This window comes from Vitis riparia, unplaced genomic scaffold, assembly GCF_004353265.1.
Source record: "Vitis riparia cultivar Riparia Gloire de Montpellier isolate 1030 unplaced genomic scaffold, EGFV_Vit.rip_1.0 scaffold717_pilon_pilon, whole genome shotgun sequence".
In the NCBI taxonomy this organism is placed as follows: Eukaryota; Viridiplantae; Streptophyta; class Magnoliopsida; order Vitales; family Vitaceae; genus Vitis; species Vitis riparia.
Window position 1 is genome coordinate 104,443 of NW_023269748.1, and position 19,491 is coordinate 123,933.

A 19,491-nucleotide genomic window follows, 5' to 3' on the forward strand; every position below is an offset into this window, starting at 1 on the left:
AAGCTAACTTGGAGAAGCTTCTATTTAAAATTTCTTCATATTTGAGTGTTTATGTTATGAATCTCAATGTAAGAATATATATTCTTCAAAAATGAGTCTAGTATATATGCTCATTCAGGTTGAACTGTTCACCCATCATTTTCATCTCTATATGTGCATCTCCCATGCTGTATTATTGTACTAGGGCTCAAACACACACATAAAGTCAGGCATATTTGCTCACTCTAAGTGAACTGTTCACCCATCATTTTTGTCTGCATGTGTGTCTCCATGCTAAATTATTTTACTATGACTCAACCACACACATGCATATAGAGCTTCATAGCTCTTCAAAAATAGATTGAAGTAATAAACATAGAAGTTCATTTAGCTAATATGTATTAGGTTCCACCAAGGAGTATTGGAGATATGATGATTATATCGTTTAGAGGCTTGGGGAATTCAATTAGAGGCAAGATTCTTTGGCATATCACATGCATCACTGTGTGGTGGGTTGTGTGGCAAGAGAGAAATGCTAGAATTTTTGAGGAAAATTGCAAAATGGAAGGGATGGTATGGGATCTTATTCATTTCAACTCCTCTTTTTGGGTTTCCTATACTACCCCTTTAAGAGGAATTCCACTTAATGTTATTCTACTTAGTTGGCTTTCAGTTTGTAATTCTTGAGAGAGTTTGATTTTGGTTTTGGAGATATTTTGTACATGCTTTTATCAATACTTCTCCTCGTACAATGGAGTATAACCTTACTTTGATCAGGTTTTGTACTTTGTGGGAGGGACCTCTCATTCTTCTCTTCAACTTTACTATTATCAATATATATTTTCTTTCTGATAAAAAAAAAAAAAACCCGCCAAAGTTCATTTATTATAAATTTTTCAGTATGATTATTTTGTTGCTCTTGTTAGCTTTCCTCTTCTGATCATCCTTGGTATTTTGGAAGGATGTTGCATCTAAAATTAATATTAATAAACAGTTAGTTTCTGATAAAAAAAATTGAAAAAAAGTTGGTCTATTTAGGAAAAGGTTTTCTTAGGATCCATTACCATATCCCGCTCCAACTTGTTGCCACTTGAGCCTGGCCTCAGGGGCTATTTTTTTTTTTTTTTTTGATTGGAAAAGACACAAAGATATATTGATAGAAAAAAGAAGTACAAGAAGAAGGATGAGAAATCCTCCCACCAAAGACAACTAAATTACAGGAAAAAACACATAAAACAAACGAACTCCCACCAAGGACCAATCCTTATGGAGTACACACCGCTGTCCAATCCAGTTGAATCACATTAAGGGGAGTCCCCTTAAATGTCTTGGAATAGAAAGCCCAAAGGGAAGCAAGGAAAACAATAGAGTCCCAAAGGAACTCTGAATTCCTTGCTTTATCCTCGAAAATCCTTGCGTTTCTTTCCCACCACACAACCCGAATTAGAGTGATGCTCGCAGCTTGCCACAAAATTATCCCTCTCTTAGAATTACCGAAGCCTTTAAATTTGATGGACATCATGTCATATATGCTCCTTGGGGGAACCCAATCCATCTTAGCTAACTGAAATAACCTGTGCCATAACCCAATTGTCAAGGAACAATGAAGAAAAAGATGATTTGTTGATTCCCCATGCTTCATGCACATAATACAAATATCAGGACTAAAGGCTTTGTAGGGTCTTCTCACTTGTAGCATGTCATTAGTATTCACCTTCTTGTGTGCCACTAACCAGACAAAGGACTTCACTTTGAAAGGAACTTGAGAATTCCAAACGAACTTTGAAGGAAAGTCTTGAGGAGATCCAGAAGATTGAGATAATGCTAGAAAAAAGGATTTGACTGAAAAAAGCCCTGAAGAGGATAATGGCCAGAATCTTCTGATGTTTATTTTGATGTTTATTTTCTGATGAAAATTTGCTTTAGGATTGTGATTTTTATTAATCTGAGGTTTTTTTTCTTACAGCTTCGAGAAAGCATTGAACAAGATCAAGAGAAAACAGAGTCATTAAAAATTCAAATGCAGGAATTGGAAAATAACATCCAAAATGTGGATGCCAAGATACAGCATACTGAAGCAACTTTAAAAGACTTGCGGAAGCTACAAGACCAGATATCAACTAAAACTGCTGAAAGAAGCACCTTGTTTAAGGAGCAGCAGAAACAATATGCAGCTCTTGCTGAGGAGAATGAAGGTCTGTCAATTGTATAGCAGAAGCAGGAGAGACTCTCTGTTATTGTGTTTCATTTTTCTGCTCAATCCCTTTTACTATAGTGGTATAAATTATCTTTCTTTACTCTCTTCTCTGTGTCACTATGTAAGTTCTGCTTTACAGGCTTATGTGACCAGTTTGTGCAAATGTTTTATGCTTTTAACAGTTTTTTCTTACTTCCTATTCTTTGGCGAATTGGTCAGACACTGATGAAGAATTAAACGAATGGAAAACCAAGTTTGAAGAGAGAATTGCACTCTTAGAATCTAAAATCAGCAAGTTGGAGAGGGAAATGGATGACACAGAGACAAAAGGTTCTTTCCTTAAGCAGACAATCAATGACTATATCTGGGAGACAAGCAAACTTCAAACTGAAGCTGAAGTAATATCCATGAATCTGTATATATTTTTTATATTAGTAAAAGTAGTCCAGTTAGGGTGGAAATTATTACTAATTTGCTCTCTCTCTCTGGGGTTTTAGGTTCATTCCTCCTTGAAGAATGAAAGAGATTCAACTATTCAAAAACTTTTTGCAAGGAATAATTTAGGGTCTCTTCCCAGTGTCCCCTTCAGCAATGAAATTGCTTTGAACTTCACAAACCGAATAAAAACAAGGTTAATGGATCTTGAGAAGGACCTGCAAGATAAAAAGGTGGTTTCTTTTGTTGCCTGATTACGCTTACAAGCATATATCTGTATCCTTAATATCCTGATCTTAAATTAGAACTAAGGAAAGGAAGTCTTCTTATAGAAACCTAAAATTTCCCAGTTCATGAATTTTTGCAATCTCATATTTAATTTTGATCCTTCTTATGCTTTGAATAGTTCATGTAATCATAATTCCCCCCCCCCCCCTTCCCCTTTTTTTTCTCTTTGGGGGTATCCTGTATATTCTAAGGAGTATCAGGTTGCACTCTATTTTGTGCTTTCAGTTATTTTATTTAAAAAAAATATAATTGCTGTACTAACAATTGTTGTTTCAGTAGTGGATCCATAATTTTCATTGTAGTTCTCATTTTAATTTTCTTTCATATTTAATTTTCATTTATAGTAGGATCCGGTCATATTGTCATCAAAGTTCTTGTGTAGACACCCAACAACAAAATGGAGTTACTGAAAGGAAAAACAAACACCTCCTTGAAGTTGTTGGGTCTCTTATGTTCACAACACGTGCCAAAATATTTCTGGGGGGAAGTTGTCCTTGCTGCTGCCTATCTTATCAATAGGATGTCATCTAGAGTCCTAAGATTTCAAAGCCGTTGCAAAACCCTTATCCAGGCCTATCCACAAGCTTGGATCATTTCCTCCTTGCCTTTAAAAGTGTTAGGTTGCACTGTGTTTGTTCATGTTTACCAACAACACAGAGTAAACTAGATCCTAAAGCCATAAAGTGTTTATTTCTCGATTATTCTCCCAACAAAAAAGGTTACAAATGTTATTTGCCTTTCAGCAGAAAATTCTACAATTCTATGGATGTAATCTTCTTTGAAAATCAACCATTCTACCCTAAAACTTTTATTCAGGGGGAGAAGACATTCACATAAGAATATCGGTTTTGGCTAAATGAGGATATTGTCTAATCTAATTCCATTACCTTGTCTGCACCAATTTCTCCTCAAAATATCCAGTCCGAACCCATTCAAGACAGATTCTCAAACCCACACACAACATGCAAATAACAAATAGTTGTGTGTTTGTTCAAGGAAACAAAAAATTGAAGAGAGATAGAGCATATACACTCCCTGAGTAAAACCAAGAGTCCAATCCGAGTTGAGACAATTTCGATTCCCTCCTAGGTAATACAATTCATGAATCCTTTTATGATGTAATGACCTTGATATTCCTATTGCCTGGTGGAAAGGTGTTAAATCGTGTATTCAACATTTGATTTCCAAGTTTGTATCTTATGGAAATTTATCCTCAAGTTATCATGCCTTTGTTACTAATCTCTCAAATATTGAAATTCTAAACAATATACAAGAAGCTCTAAAAAATTCAGAATGGAGAGCAGCAATTGGAGATGAAATCCAAACTCTTGAGAAGAATGGAACCTGGGAACTCTCAGAATTACCAGTAGGGAAACAACCTTTAGGATGTAAATTGATCTTTAATGTCAAATATAAAACCGTCGCGAAAGGGACAGGTACAAAGTAAGACTTGTCGCAAAAGGGTTCACTCATACTTGTGGGATTGACTATCAGGAGACATTTGCTCTATTAGATAAACCAAATACAGTCTAAGTGCTATTATCACTGGCAGCCAGTTTAGATTGACCTCTCCACCAATTAGATGTCAAAGACACCTTCCTCAACAGTGACTTGGAAGAAGTCTACATGGAGACTCCACCAGGAATTGTATGGCCTCAACAAAGTTTATAAACTACTGAAGTCATTGTATGGTCTCAGCAGGGTCTATAAACTACCAAAGTCATTGTATGGCCTCAATAGAGTCTATGGAAGTCATTGTATGGCCTCAACAGAGTCTATGGAAGTCATTGTATGGCCTTAAGTAGTCTTGAAGAGCATGGTTTGACTAGCTCACAAAAGCAATCAAGAGGCATGGGTATTCTCGAGGGTAGTCAGATCATACACTATTTACCAAACACTCTCCTGAAGGAAAAATTGCTATTCTCATAATGTACATTCATGATATTATCTTAACCAAAGATTATGAAGAGGAGATGAACAAGTTAAAGGCAATTCTCTCCAAGGAGTTTGAAATCAAGGACCTCGGAGTCTTAAAAGTACTTCCTAGGTATGGAACTAGCTTGGTCAAGGAAGGGCATTTTAGTTTCTCAACATAAATACACTTTGGACCTACTAAAAGAAATAGGAATGCTAGGATGCAAACTTGTTGATGCTCTTATGGATTCAACCTGTAAAGTGGGAATGAAAGAAGGGAACTCTCTAGTTGACAAGGGAAGGTATCAAAAACTAGTAGGGAAACTCATATATGTTTCTCATACAAGGTTTGACATTAGTTTCTCGGTTAGTGTGGTGAGTCAATTTATGAATAATCCAACAGATGAACATATTGATGCTATGTATCAAATCCTCAGGTACCTAAAATGACACTAGACAATGGTTTGTACTTTTGAATGGAAACAAACAAGAACATTGAAATTTTTTTAGATGTTGATTGGGCTGGTTCTATAACAGACAAAAGATCCTCCTTTGATTATTGCACTTATATATGGGGAATCTCGTTACATGACAAAGTTAAAAATAGTTCGTGGTTGCAAGAAGTAGCGTTGAGACTGAGTTCAAGGTTATGACACATGGCATATGTGAAGGGGGCTGAAAAGATTGCTCGAAGAATTAAAAATTCCTATCAAGAAGTTAATGATGATGTTTTGTGTCAGGCAGTAATAAGTATTGCAAAGAACTTGATCCATTATGATTGAACTAAGCACGTGGAAATTGACAATCACTTCATCAAAGAAAAGATTGAGGAAGGAATAATTAAGATCTTGGACATTCCTACAAGCCTTTAAACTGCAAACATTCTTACAAAGGCTTTTCCAAAAACCATTTTTGAAGCTTTGATTACCAAGTTGGGAATGATTGATATCTATGCGTCAACTTGAGGGGGAGTATGGAATTCTGGGTTTGGAGCCCTATTTTATAGGCTAATGTGAGGAGATCAGGGGTTGCAGCCTCTTTTAGTTAAGTTTTATTTGTTTAAATAAAGAGAAGGATATTTTGTTATTCGATATCTCTAACTTTTAAGGGATTGTTTTTCCCATTTGTTAGCTGCTAGAATCAAGGAAATTTATTGATAGATCTATGGTCATATTTCTTATATAAGACCCTTTTTAATTAGGCGTATTTTACAAGAAATTCAATAGAAAGTTCTCTTCATTCTTTAGATGGAAATTAAGTTTGTAGGATCTAAAAGGAGGTAAATGATCTAAAATGTGATATATGGTAAATATTCCCCAATCTAGAAAGTAAATGGAGAGATCAGAGAATTGGAAGCACAAAGATCAGTCCTCTCATCAAGTATGTTTCTAGGCATGAATCTTGGTATCATCACCGATAAAAAGGTAAGTTAAGCAAGAAAAATTTGTAAAGACTTGTGCTTTAGTCTTCCAAGTACAATGATGTGATCATCTGGCTTGAGAGTTGGTGTCTTAACCATTACAGTGTAGCCCATAGATGTCAAATGATTTTATGCCCCAAAGACTTACCTTGGGAAATCTTTATAGCCATTGACACAAAAAAGGCTTATTAACCTTACAAAACCTTTACTCCTACACTTCTTGATGTGCACACTTAATTCCAACATATTAGGTGGTCTCTCTTAGCTTCCCGTGACTTGGTGGCAAGGAATCCCTTTAGGTTATCTCAATTTGCTCCACTTCGTTGACTGGAATCTCGAATATTGAACAAAAGTAATTAGAAATGTAGGCTAAATAGGATTAAACCAAGGTAATCATCCCTTCCAAGGATAAACATACTCTCATCTACCCATTCAATTTTTTGGGAACTCTTGGGTTCCAAAATTGGAAGGGCTCAAGATTCTCACCATAGGGAAGTTGAAGGTAGGATGAAGTTCATTTAAAAGTTGAACAACCTAATATGATAGCTAACATGTTAAGGTGACTAAAGTTGGCATTAATCCTTGAGAAGGTGCTTGTGTTAAGGTTGATTTTAAGCCTAGATAGTCACTTGAATACAAGAAGAGTAAGCTTGATGTTTGAAATATCCTCCAACATGGATATAAAGGGAATATAGTCCCATCAACAAACTATAAGTGGGAAACCTTGGCATGACTATGCCTTCCTCAAACCCTCATATCAGTCCTCTTTCCTTTGTGCTTATCAATCTACTCAACATATCCATGACGATTGTGAAAAGGAATGGATAGAATGAGTCCTCTTGCTTAACTCTTCTAGATGCCTTTACCGAACTGTTGGCACACCATTAACTAATATAACATAAGTCAACTAAAGATAGACATACCCAAATCTTTGTTCTCCATCTAAACTAAAAACCTTTCCTAAGAAAAACATGGTATAAGAAAGTTGCATCAACGTGATCGTAAGGCCTTTTCAAAATTGATATTAAAAACCACCCTCTATTCCTCTGAGTTGAGCTTTACCTTGACCAAATCATTTGCAATAGGCATCGCATTCAGAATCTCTTTACCTTGGAACAAAAGCTCTCTGTGAGCAAGAAAATGTCTCATGCTGTTGCAACACCTTTTGAAGCCTCTTAGATAACATGTTCATTAAAATCTTATATTAGCTAGTTAACAAACTTATAGGTTTGAAGCCCAAAAGATTGATAGCAAAGGCATCTAGGAATAGGGCCATAAAAGTGGCATTGGTGCTCATATCCCTTATCCAAGTACTATAAAAATTAGAGAAGGCATGTGTCGAATCCTCTCTCATAATGTCCCAACATTCTTGTTATAAACTTAAAGAAATACCATCAGTGCCTAATGCTTTGTCCTGCATTTGAAAAGTAGCCTCTTTGATTTCCTCTTCAATGCAAGTGTGTTCATGCCAAATGAAGATAATTGTGAGAATTTTCTTTCATATTATTTACTCTGCAGAAATATACATTTATAGGGAAATAGGAGATTACCAACAACCTGGTAATTCCTTAAAAAGCTCTGTCAGATCCCACAAGAGAGGAAACTATCTTCTATCTATAGAAAATAATCTACAACTATTTACAGCTAGCAAATCTCTAATTACAGCCTGTAATATCTTCTAATTTCATCCTACAATCATCCATAAATCCGGAATTCCACACTCCCCCTCAAGCTGGGCAATGAATGTTAATCATTCCCAGCTTGGAGAGAAGTATGTCAAATTGGGTTCTAGGAACAGCCTTTGTCATTATATCTGCAATTTGTTGCCGTGTAGGGATGTAGTCCACTTCTATGATCTTTTGCTCTATCTTCTCTTTGATGAAGTGACGATCAATCTCAACATGTTTGGTTCGATTGTGATGGACTGGATTTTTTGCGATGCTGATTGTTGCTTGATTGTCACACATCAACTTCATAGGTCCGTGAGGAGCGAGTTGGAGTTCTTCAAGCAGCCTTTTTAACCATATCCCTTCACAAATTCCATGGGCCATGGCACGAACTTCCGCTTCTGCACTACTACGTGCCACAACCGATTGCTTCTTACTCCTTCAAGTAACTAGATTGCCCCAGACATAGGTACAATAACCTGAAGTAGACCTTCTATCTGTTAAGGAACCAGCCCAGTCTGCATCTGAGAAGATCTCCACGTCACGGCTTGCCACTCTTTTGAAGCATAATCCTTTACCTGGAGTCATCTTTAAGGAGCGTAGTATCCTATATACGACTTCTGGATGTTCTTTGGTGGGATTGTTCATAAATTGACTAACCATACTCACTGCAAAGCTGATGTCAGGTCTTGTGTGTGATAAGTAGATTAGCTTCCAACTAGTCTTTGATATCTTCCCTTGTCAACAGCAACCATATCTTCTTTTGAGCCTATCTTGTTGAATGGATCCATAGGAGTATTAGAGGGTTTGCATCCAAGCATTCCTGTTTCCTTTAACAAGTCAAGAGTATACTTTCGTTGTGATACAAAGATACCCTTGCTTGACCTTGCTACCTCCATGCCAAGAAAATACCTCAAAGTTCCTAGATCTTTAATCTCAAATTCTTTACTTAGAACTGTTTTAAGTTGGGAAATTTCCTCTTCATCATTCCCGGTAACAATTATATCATCAACATAGACTATAAGAACTGTAATCTTACCACCAGGCGATCTCTTAATGAAAAGAGTGTGATCAGATTGCCCTTGTGAAAATTCCTCTCCTTTAATCACCTTAGTAAACCTCTCGAACCAAGCTCTTGGGGATTGCTTAAGCCCATAGAATGATTTCTGAAGTTTGCAGACTAGGTCGTTGCTACTGGAGAGTTTTAGGCCTGGAGGAATCTCCATGTAGACTTCTTCTTCAAGATCGCCATTGAGAAATGCGTTTTTGACGTCTAGTTGATGCAAATTCCAATCAAGGTTGGCTGCCAAGGATAGCAAGACTCGGATTGTATTTAACTTTGCAACTGGTGCAAAAGTTTCTTGAAAATCAATCCCATAGGTTTGTGTAAATCCTTTGGCCACCAACCTTGCCTTGTACCGGTCTATCCTCCCATCTGCCCTGTATTTGACATTAAAGACCCACTTATAACCCACGGGGCGTTTTCCTTGTGGTAATTTCGTAATCTTCCAAGTGTCATTCTTCTGTAGTGCTTGTATTTCTTCATTCACTGCCTTTCTCCACTCAGGATGCTGTAAGACCTCTTGTATGCAGTTTGGGAGAGCAATACTCTCCAGATTTGTGATGAGAGCTCGAAGATTAGGAGATAGCTTCTCATAGGACACAAATTTTGAGATGGGATGCCGAGTACAAGATCTTACTCCCTTTCTATGGGCCATGGGCCTATTGAGATCATCCATAGAGTTAATGTCATCAGTAATAACAGGAGAATCAATATTACCTTGAATGACTCCGGTGGGATTTGATTTCGGGTCATTAGTTTGACAAGGCACAGGAGGAAGCTCAGGATGTAGGTCCACCGGTTTAGGGTTCTTCTGACGCCTTGAGTAAACTTGAAGTTCTTTGCCAATGGACTCCTTGTCTCCTTGAATCTGATGTGACTCTGATGGTGGTCCATCCGGTGCCATAGATGGTTCACTGGAAAAATTAGGTTCTGGCACCCCAAAGTCAGGCACGGGCACATCCCAAAACTGATATTCTGCTTGCTGATTGACTGGATTCTCCCCCTGAATATGAGTTTTGGTGTAAAAAGGTACATTCTCAAGAAATGTCACATCCATAGTGTTATAGGTTTTCCGAGTGGAAGGACAATAGCACTTATACCCCTTTTGATAAGAGGAATAACCGATAAAGATACACTTGACAGACTTGGGATCATGTTTACTTCACTGATGTGGAGGGAGATGAACATATGCAGAACATCCAAAGACCTTGAGAGGTATATCAGTTATAATCCGATTTAGAGGAAAGTTTTTGGAAAGGGTTTGGCATGGAGTATCAAATTTCAAGACTCTAGAAGGCATCCTATTTATTAGGTATGTAGCATTTAAAACAGCCTTTCCCCAGAATTGTTTTGGGACATGAGTGGTAAACCTAATAGATCGGGCTACCTCTAGAAGGTGTCGATTTTTTCTCTCGGCTATCCCATTCTGTTGTGGGGTATCAATGCAGGAACTTTGGTGAATAATCCCATTTTCTAGAAGATAATTTCCGAGTATAACATTAAAGTACTTCCTGGCATTGTTTGTTCTAAACACTTGGATCTTAGCTTGAAATTGTGTTTGAATCATGGAATGAAAGAATTTGAAGATAGAACCTACCTCTGATTTTTCCTTCATGAGAAATACCCACGTAACTCGAGTATGGTCATCAACAAAGCTAACAAACCACCTAGCCCCAGAGATATTGTGAACACGAGAGGGTCCCCAAATGTCGCTATGAATAATGGAAAAAGGTTTTGATGGTTTGTAATTTTGGGATGGATAAGAGTTACGACAATGCTTAGAAAATTGGCAAATCTCACATTGGAAAAGTTTGGGATTTTTGTTTTTAAATAGTACTGGAAACATCTTTGATAAGTACATAAAATTTGGGTGTCCTAGGCGATAATGCAGTAACATGATGGTACTTTCTTTATTTGAATCTAAAGATAGGTTTAACCTAGGATCAGGAGTAGAGAAAGATACATGATGTGCTTGAGAGTCTTGTTTTCCAGCTGCCCTAAACCAGTAGAGTCCTTTGCTTTCCTTAGCATTGCCAATCATCATCCCCGAAGCCAAATCCTGAAACAAACAATGAGAGGAAGAGAATTTAGCCACACAATTTAGGTCTCGGGTAAGCTTGCTGATTGATAGTAAATTGCATGAGAGCTTGGGAACCAAAAGAACTTGATTAAGAGTTAGGGTCTTGGTAAATAATCACTCTTCCTATACCAGTCATGGTGGAAAGAGAGTCATCAGCAATTCTTACTTTGTAATTCTCATGGCAGGGGCTACAATCATGGAGTACTGATATATCACCTGTCATGTGGTCGGAGGCACCCGAATCGATGATCCAACTTGATGAATCTTCAGTTTTTGTGTGTAAAGCAGTTAAGAAGTTACCTCTCTGAGCAGCGGATCCGGTTGAGATAACGGGGTTAGTGGATGATCCTTGGCTAAACATCTTTTGCAGCCAATCCACTTGTTCTTTGCTAAAGAGAGCAGAATCATTGGTACTTCTTTCTTTCCCTTCAGGATCTGCCACAAATGCTCGTGCCTCCTTCTCCTTGTTTGACTTCCAGTCAGTGGGCTTCCCGTGTATTTTCCAACATGTTTCTTTGGTGTGACCTGGTCTGCGGCAATGATCACACCATGGTCTTCCTTTCTTCTGCCTTGCATCATAGGTAGATCCTCGGGAAACAAGGGCAGTTCCTTCTTGAATGTTTGTGGAGCCTTGGGAGATGAGTGCTGATCCTTCCTGAACATTGGAGAATGGCCTTGTTCCCATCATCAGCTTCTTCCTGCTTTCTTCTCTTCTAACCTTTGAGAAAGCTTCTCGAATAATAGGGGGAGGCTTGGTTCCAAGGATTTTCCCTCTTACTTCATCTAGGGATTTGTCTAATCCCAATAGGAACTTAAAGACCCTTTCTTTTTCAATAATCCTTTTGTATCGACTAGCATCTCCTGGGCACTCCCAATCCATGGTCTCAAACACATCCAATTGTTGCCAAAAACGACTAAGAGTGTTATAGTAGTGAGTCACAGTCATCTCACCTTGCCTTAGATCATGTAGGGCTCCCTTGATGTCAAATAGATCAGCAGTATTGTCACTATCATAGTATGTTTCCTTTGCTGCCATCCAGATTTCATGTGCAGTATCATAAAACAAAAAATTTTGACCTATTTCTGTGTCTATTGCATTGATCAGCCAAGACATAACCAGATTGTTTTCGGTGTTCCAAACCTTGAATCTTTTATCATCCTTCTTAAGCAGTTCAGTAGTGCTGAAAAGGTATTCATCCTTACCTCTGCCTGTGATAAACATCAGAACTGCCTTCACCCATTGATGGTAATTGTGGCCAGTTAACTTGTGCCGAGTGATGAGGAATGATGAACCTTCTGCACCACCATTGCTCACGAGTTCCTAGCCAAACATGGTTCCCGTAACGCTACTGTTGGTTTCCGAGGCCATAGGGAAAAGTAATACCTATGAGAGACTAGACTCAAAAACAAAACTTAAAGAAGTAACGAGTTGGGATGAAGAAGAAGATTGGTTTGCACCCAGAAAAATTGGTTCTGGATTAAAACCGAGAAAGAAGTGATAGGTCCAGGCGGAATTGCTCTAATACCATGAAGATAATTGTGAGAATTTTCTTTCATATTATTTACTCTGTAGAAATATACATTTATAGGGAAATAGGAGATTACCAACAGCCTGGTAATTCCTTAAAAAGCTCTGTCAGATCCCACAAGAGAGGAAACTATCTTCTATCTATAGAAAATAATCTAGAACTATTTATAGCTAGCAAATCTCTAATTACAGCCTGTAATATCTTCTAATTTCATCCTACAATCATCCATAAATCCGGAATTCCACACTAAATAATGCTATCCTTTAAAATGAGACTTCAATCCAAGCCCTCAATCAAACAAAAATTACCTCTTGCCTTGGACTAAAGATAATTAAAGAAACTTAGGGTCTCTTTAAAAATCTTAACACCCTGTTGAGGGCTTTAGATAGGATCCCTTTCCTCTCTGAACGATTCTTCTTTTAGCAAAACATCCTTAAACTCCAACTTCCTAGCAGCTTGAGAATCTTTAGGTAATCAAATAGCGAAACCAATTGTTCCGGAAAATCAACAATCTCAATGTCCTTAAGAATAGATGTGTTTCTCTCCATCATCTCTCCAGATATGTTTTATTTACCCCACATTTGTAACTTGGCTTTAGTGAACTGCAGTTTTTGCATGAATCTGTTACATTTCCACCTATCGATCTGGGTCTTTCTTCACCATTGACCAACTAACCCTTTGAACCCAAGATGTAAAGGCCACATGTTCTTAAATCCAGAGGGAGCTGGACCCAAGTAGTATCTGCTAGAGTAGGATACTGGCCAGGGATAGAATGGGGAAAAGCTGGACAGCCTCCTGGAGGCTACGAGGAAATGTACTTCCTAAACCCTAGGGAATAAGAATTGGCCTGTCTTTTTCAGGCAGGACCTTTTTGCAAATTAGACCGGGTAATGGATGTGTTCCTGAGTGGAGGGTCAACCAACTCATAGTCTCCCTTGGTTATAATGTCTATCAGTTTTTGTATCTGCACCAAATTATTTCAGTTTCAATAGAGAATATGTCAAATTTTAGTAATTTATTTTACCAAGGGTTTTGGTTAGTTGTCACAAAACTGGGCTAGATGCAAAGTTTCACGTATTGTGTTTGAAGGAAATCTTAATTCCATCTCTCACTTTTTGCTTGAGTTATTTTCATATGCAGAACTAACAATATATTGGACTTTTTCTCAACTGTGGTAGTGAGCACTGATCAGTAAGAACATTATTTCAGAAATCAATTGAAATGGAACTTAAGGTGGCGTGGGATCGTTACATGGATGCAAATGACCATTGGAAAGATATAGAGGCTCAAAAACAGGCTAAAGTAGAGATCAAGGTTTGTGTTTAAGGACCCCTTCTATTTGTCTTCTAAAGTGCCATTCCCTCATGCTTCAGGTTTGGATTTTCTAATTTGTCATTTGGTGCAGAGTGGTATTTTGAAACGCATTGAAGAGAGGGAAAATGAGCGTGATTCATTTGAACTCCAAATTTCTAATGTTAGTCTGTCTCACATTGATGAAAGAGAAAAAAATTTGGTGAGGATCAGCTTGGTTCAATGGTCTTGCTTAACACAACTTTAATATTAGGTAAGGCCAATACCTATAAGCATAATGTGAACAATGCTTCTTTTACCTTCACAGAGAATTGAGGTTGAGAGAAAGACAAACCAGCTTGCTGAACGAGAATTTGAGTCAAACATCCGTCAAAAGCAGAGTGAGTTGTATAGCATAGAGCAAAAAATTAAAGCTCTTAATCGAGAGAAAGACATCATGGCTGTGGATTCGGAGGACAGAGTGAAATTGTCTCTGAAGAAGGGAGAGTTGGAAAACCACAAAAAGAAACATCGAAAGATGCAAGTCAAATATTTCCCCCCTCTTTAGTTCTAGTGTTTATTGATCTTGTAATCTTCTGAATGTAATATATTTCTTTTTGAAACTGATGTCTTTTGTTTATTTTTCAGAATGGACGAATACAAGGACAGAATCAGGGGAGTGCTGAAAGGGAGGCTTCCTCCTGATAAGGATTTGAAGAAGGAAATTACGCAAGCCCTAAGGTTGCTGTAACCCCCTTTTTTTTTTTTTAACTATTAGATGGTCTCTGTGCATTTGGTTCCTTGTTGATTTTACTATGATCTTTTGAATCTGTTCATGATACCAGCACAAAGTAAATTTCACAAGCCATTGCTTATTTCTCAATTTTGGACTTTTTTTCTTCCACATGTTGCTCTCGAGTTTCCCATTGGCCTGCATGAATCCCTTGTTTTACTTTTGCAAAGTATTTTGTGTTGTATTTTTCATTGTTATCTGTAACTGCCTTTGCATGGTAGATAATGCTATATTAGACATCTTCATATTTCTTTATATGGAGTTTAGAGGTTCTAAAGACTAATGGTCTAGTACAGAGTCTTCTCATTGATTCTTTTAGTCAACAAATTACATTGTAATTCCTCCAATTTAAAATTCATGGAAGACCTTGGATTTCTATTTAATTGCTGACCCATACACTGACCTTGTTTGACAGGCTACTGTTCCCATTAATCACTTACGACTCCACTTTTGGATTGTGTTTTTATGGAAACGTTTTTAGATGTTCTCTTCGAGCAATTTGATCTCACTTTTACTTTATTGCTGCATCAATTTAAGAATATTAAATTGAAGCAAGAACAGGAAAATAACTTGAATAGAAGAGGCATAGATTTTCAAGAAAAAACCTGATGCCTTTAAGGTGCTGGTCTGATGCACTGATGTTGAAGTTGCAATCATCTTTGACATCATTTGCACCCTGTTTATTCACTCAACTCTGCCATTTAGCCCTATCCTGGTACTTGTTTTTCTAAACTATCTTGTGTTGCCATTCTGCTTTATCTGATGCCAAATTTCCTTGTGCTGTGGCATGAGCTCCAATCGCCTTATGCTTTAGCACATGCTCCAATGTTTTGTGATTCATGTTCTTTCAGGATTAAACTAGAGGTTTTCTGGTGGTATTCTGCCTGTTACACTCCTCTTTTGTTTGGGGCTTGAGATTGGCAATGCAAAATATTATCAATATTACCAGCTTGCTCATTGTCTCCTCCTCATCTTTTAGTACTTTCTAGTACAAGTATGATTTTGAATGAACTCTTAATCATCACTGTTCTAAATGTTCTTACCCTTCAAAAACCAACTGTTTGTGATATGTAAAAGGGGCCAATTCATAGTTGTGTTCTGAATCTTCTGATAAGCTGGAACTATGCTTTAAAAATTGCAAACAGTGATATTTCAAATATTAAAAACTAGGGGAAAATTGTGGAGAAAATTATGGACATGACAACATCAATAAGTTGGATCTAAAACTTGAATTGTCACATGTAGTGTATAGTTGTAAAAATACAATGATTCTAAGATCATCATTATTTCTGTCTTAATACCTCATAGCTTGATACCTATAAAAACCTTAGCATAACTTAATACACTAAACAACTGGAGTGCTTAACAATTAGTTCCACCTTCATTTTAATCGATAAATTTGCCATCTGAAATAGCCTACCAGTAATTATTCTATTATGATTTAAAAAGAGAAATATCATATATGGGAAGAAAAAGACAGGGAGAAGATGAATATCCTTTGAAAGGGGGAAAACAAGAACTAATATTCTAAATTCAGTGCAGAAAAGGTTCAGAGTAAAACACAATATGACTGATCCCCATACCACTACTATCTGAAAGGGCTAGCAGACTGCGTCCAAACTAAAGAGATCAAGCTAAAACTAAGCCCTGTAAATTCCTTGTCACGGATATTCAAAATAGAAGTCAAGAAACTGATTATGTCCCATAATCCTACAGTAGGTTTCTGTTCATCCTTGAAAATCCTGGAATCCCTCTCAATTCTTTTCACCTGCAATCTGGCTACCAAGATGCCTTACCAAAGGACTCTACTTCTAGAACTCAACTGTTAGTTTGATATTCATTGTGGGCCCAAATCTTAACAATTTAAGATTTGAGCAAAATTGGTAGTCTAACATGATATTTGAGCTAGAGCTTTTGGGTTCGAGTCTCTCCTACCACTGTTTTCCTATCTATTTACCTACTATTGCTGCTGCTGATGGCTCTCTTCATGTGCAGTGTGGCAGTATGGGTATGGGGCAGCACATAAGGGCTTAAGCATTTTGAAATATTAGTAGTCTAACACGTTCCAAAGCCCTGAAAGGAAATAGTTAGACATAACTTTTATTGCCAATGGAAGTTTGTCATTGAATATGTTTCTATACTCGATCATATTTTTCATACTAGAACTCATTCTAAGTTCCAATTTACGCTTAATCTTGCCTTGGTGTGCATTTTATGCAAGGTCTAAATGATATATCTAATTTAACTTTAAACCTTATTGTTACTAGAGTCTTTATTAATCATATCATAATTTATACTATGCCATAAAACCTTAATGAAATCAAAATTTGATGTTATATTGCTTTTGAAAGATTGTCTTACAGTTGAAAGATTGTCTTACAGATAGGAAATTAAACTCTGTATTTAATTTAACATATGCACCAGAATAAATCAATCCTTGTTATAATTTTTATTTTGCATGTGATCAAAGAAAGTCAAAATTTGTCAATCATCTTTCTGTCCTTCATCTAAAAGAATGAAAAGATAAAAAAGGATAATAGTGTGTCATTTAGACTCGATTGATGTTGAAATTTTGAATTGTCAAAAAACACCCCTATCTAAAGCCCTCTCCAATTGCATGTGATCTAGAATATCAATATTAGTCCTCAGCTTCAATTAGTATAAGATCTAAATCAACAGATCCTTGTATGCTAATTTTGGATCCTCCATGACACGGTGCCACAATTGTAGGACCTGCCAGGTATCTGAAAATCCAGTTGATAGCTTCCTAATGGTTCCTGCTGAGATTGTTCATATGCCTGCTTACAACTCCCACTACTTGAGCAAGATCTGTTCTTCTATAGACTAACAATAGGCACACGTTAAATTGCAAGTATTTTGGACAGGTGTTACTTCAACCATCTGATTTGAATCTACCAATGTCACTGCACACTCTAGATCTGAGAGTTTGAAGTACTTTTTTATGAAGTGCTAACTAGCTTAGCACCTTTTATGTGTACTTTGACTGCAACAATAACTTTCTATTTGCCTTCCTTCTGCTGATTCAGATACCTAAGACTTGGTTTTTAGCATTCAAATCTTTCAGTTCAATTAAACAACTTTTCTTTGAGATTCATAAACTCTATACATGCTAAATCATTGCAAGGTATGTGATGAGATGAGGCACCTTAAGTTTGTTGAAATAACAACAGTTATTTTCATTTGATTAAATCATTGCAAGGCATGAAGCTGTTGATATTCTTGTATCACTGTCAGGAAGACTGTTCAAAACCATATGGTAAACTCAAGTCTGCAAATTTGATTTTCCTTTGGCTGATAAGTGTTGATATTCTCCTCTGCATCACCATGGGCAAAAGTAGTTTTTACATCCAATTTTTCTGAATGTGGATGTTCTACTGCCATATTACTCACAACTAGCTGATAAAGGAAGTCTTGACATTAGAGGGACAATTTTTAGTGTGGTTAGTGCCTTCTTTTTACCAAAATCCTTTTACAACCAACTTTGCCTTGTATTATATGATACATTTTTTTGTTTTCTTTTTATTTATTATTTTTTAAAAGAACCTTTCTTGTGTGGACCACTTCCAACATCTTATTTGTTGATAGGGATTGAAACATCTCATTATCCACAACCCACTTTCACTTTTCTCTGGTTTTAGCTTAGTTAGCTTCCTCATCACACTTTGGATCACTATTGTTAGTTCATAATAATGAGCTAGGGATTTTCTAACTTGTGAACCTTTTCTCATGTAATAGGACTATGAGGTTTTACCTCTAATTTCCCATCTCCATATTTTAGAATATCCTCACAAAATATTTCTTCAAGTTCTAACTTTAACCTTTTGTTGTTTGAGACTCAATTTATTTATCGATTTCCAGTATTGGAAAATGAATGATGAAAATAATCATGTTGTAATCACTGAAAATACTGGGCATCAATGAGGTTTGTTCCTGCTTTGAGAACTAAGATGAAATATGCTAGCTTACACTTTTGTATGTGAAAAGTTTACCTCTTTTACAGTCCATGCCTCACTTGGTCTAGAGGCTTTCTTTCTTTTTTTTTTTTTTTCTTTTCAATATATAAGGAACCATATATATATTGATTAAATGATAAATACAAAGAAGGATGAACTATCCTTCCAAGATATATAAATGCTGATAAAAATGTAGAAATGCAAACTGCTTCACAAAACTTACTACTATCTGCATAGACTACAAGTAGACATAGCATTGTACACACGCTACAAAAGCTCTACTTACTCAAGGAGGAAAGGAGTTTGTAACAAAAGAAATCAAGTGTTTTGCTCCTTGTTCGGATAACTGGTATTCACCTTGATTAGTTGAGTGGGCAACCTAAGAGAAAGAGGATCCTGTTTCGCTAGCAACATCTAGAATTTTGTAGAGCCAACTATCGAACTTCCATGAGTCCTTTTCCTTTTTAGTTACCCAAGGGATAACAATAATAGAATCTCCTTCTATATTAGGTTTGAGAGACACAAAGCTTTTGCTTGCAACATGACCTCTAGTAAAGCAAGTATCTTTACCTTAATAGCAACCTACTCTAGAAGGCTTAAAGTAAGTCCTCAATGCTGTACTCAAATGATTTATGATCACACCTCCTATACCCAATTCTCCAAAATTACCTAGAGAATATTCATCAAAGTCTAACATTATCGAATCTACTAGAGGAGGTAATCAGTCATGCATGGATTTATCGTGTAACTTCTTAGCCTCCACATGGATTTATTTTTTGTATATGCATTCACTAAAACAACAAACTAACTAGTGATAAACAACCTTGGATCTGTTAGCCCCTGTTGAATATAATGTATTTAT

At 36.8% G+C, this 19,491-nt stretch overlaps 1 protein-coding gene across 1 annotated transcript in view; it reads left to right on the top strand.

Moving 5' to 3' along the window:
* The window catches only part of LOC117910344 (DNA repair protein RAD50-like), a 71,052-nt gene that overhangs the window by 42,032 nt on the left and 9,529 nt on the right, over positions 1-19,491 (top strand). Inside the window, exons 6-12 of the mRNA XM_034824424.1 lie at positions 1,946-2,174; positions 2,396-2,574; positions 2,674-2,844; positions 13,782-13,886; positions 13,978-14,085; positions 14,191-14,402; positions 14,511-14,603. Coding sequence (XP_034680315.1) covers positions 1,946-2,174; positions 2,396-2,574; positions 2,674-2,844; positions 13,782-13,886; positions 13,978-14,085; positions 14,191-14,402; positions 14,511-14,603 — 1,097 coding nt within the window. The remainder of the gene's footprint in view (positions 1-1,945; positions 2,175-2,395; positions 2,575-2,673; positions 2,845-13,781; positions 13,887-13,977; positions 14,086-14,190; positions 14,403-14,510; positions 14,604-19,491) is intronic.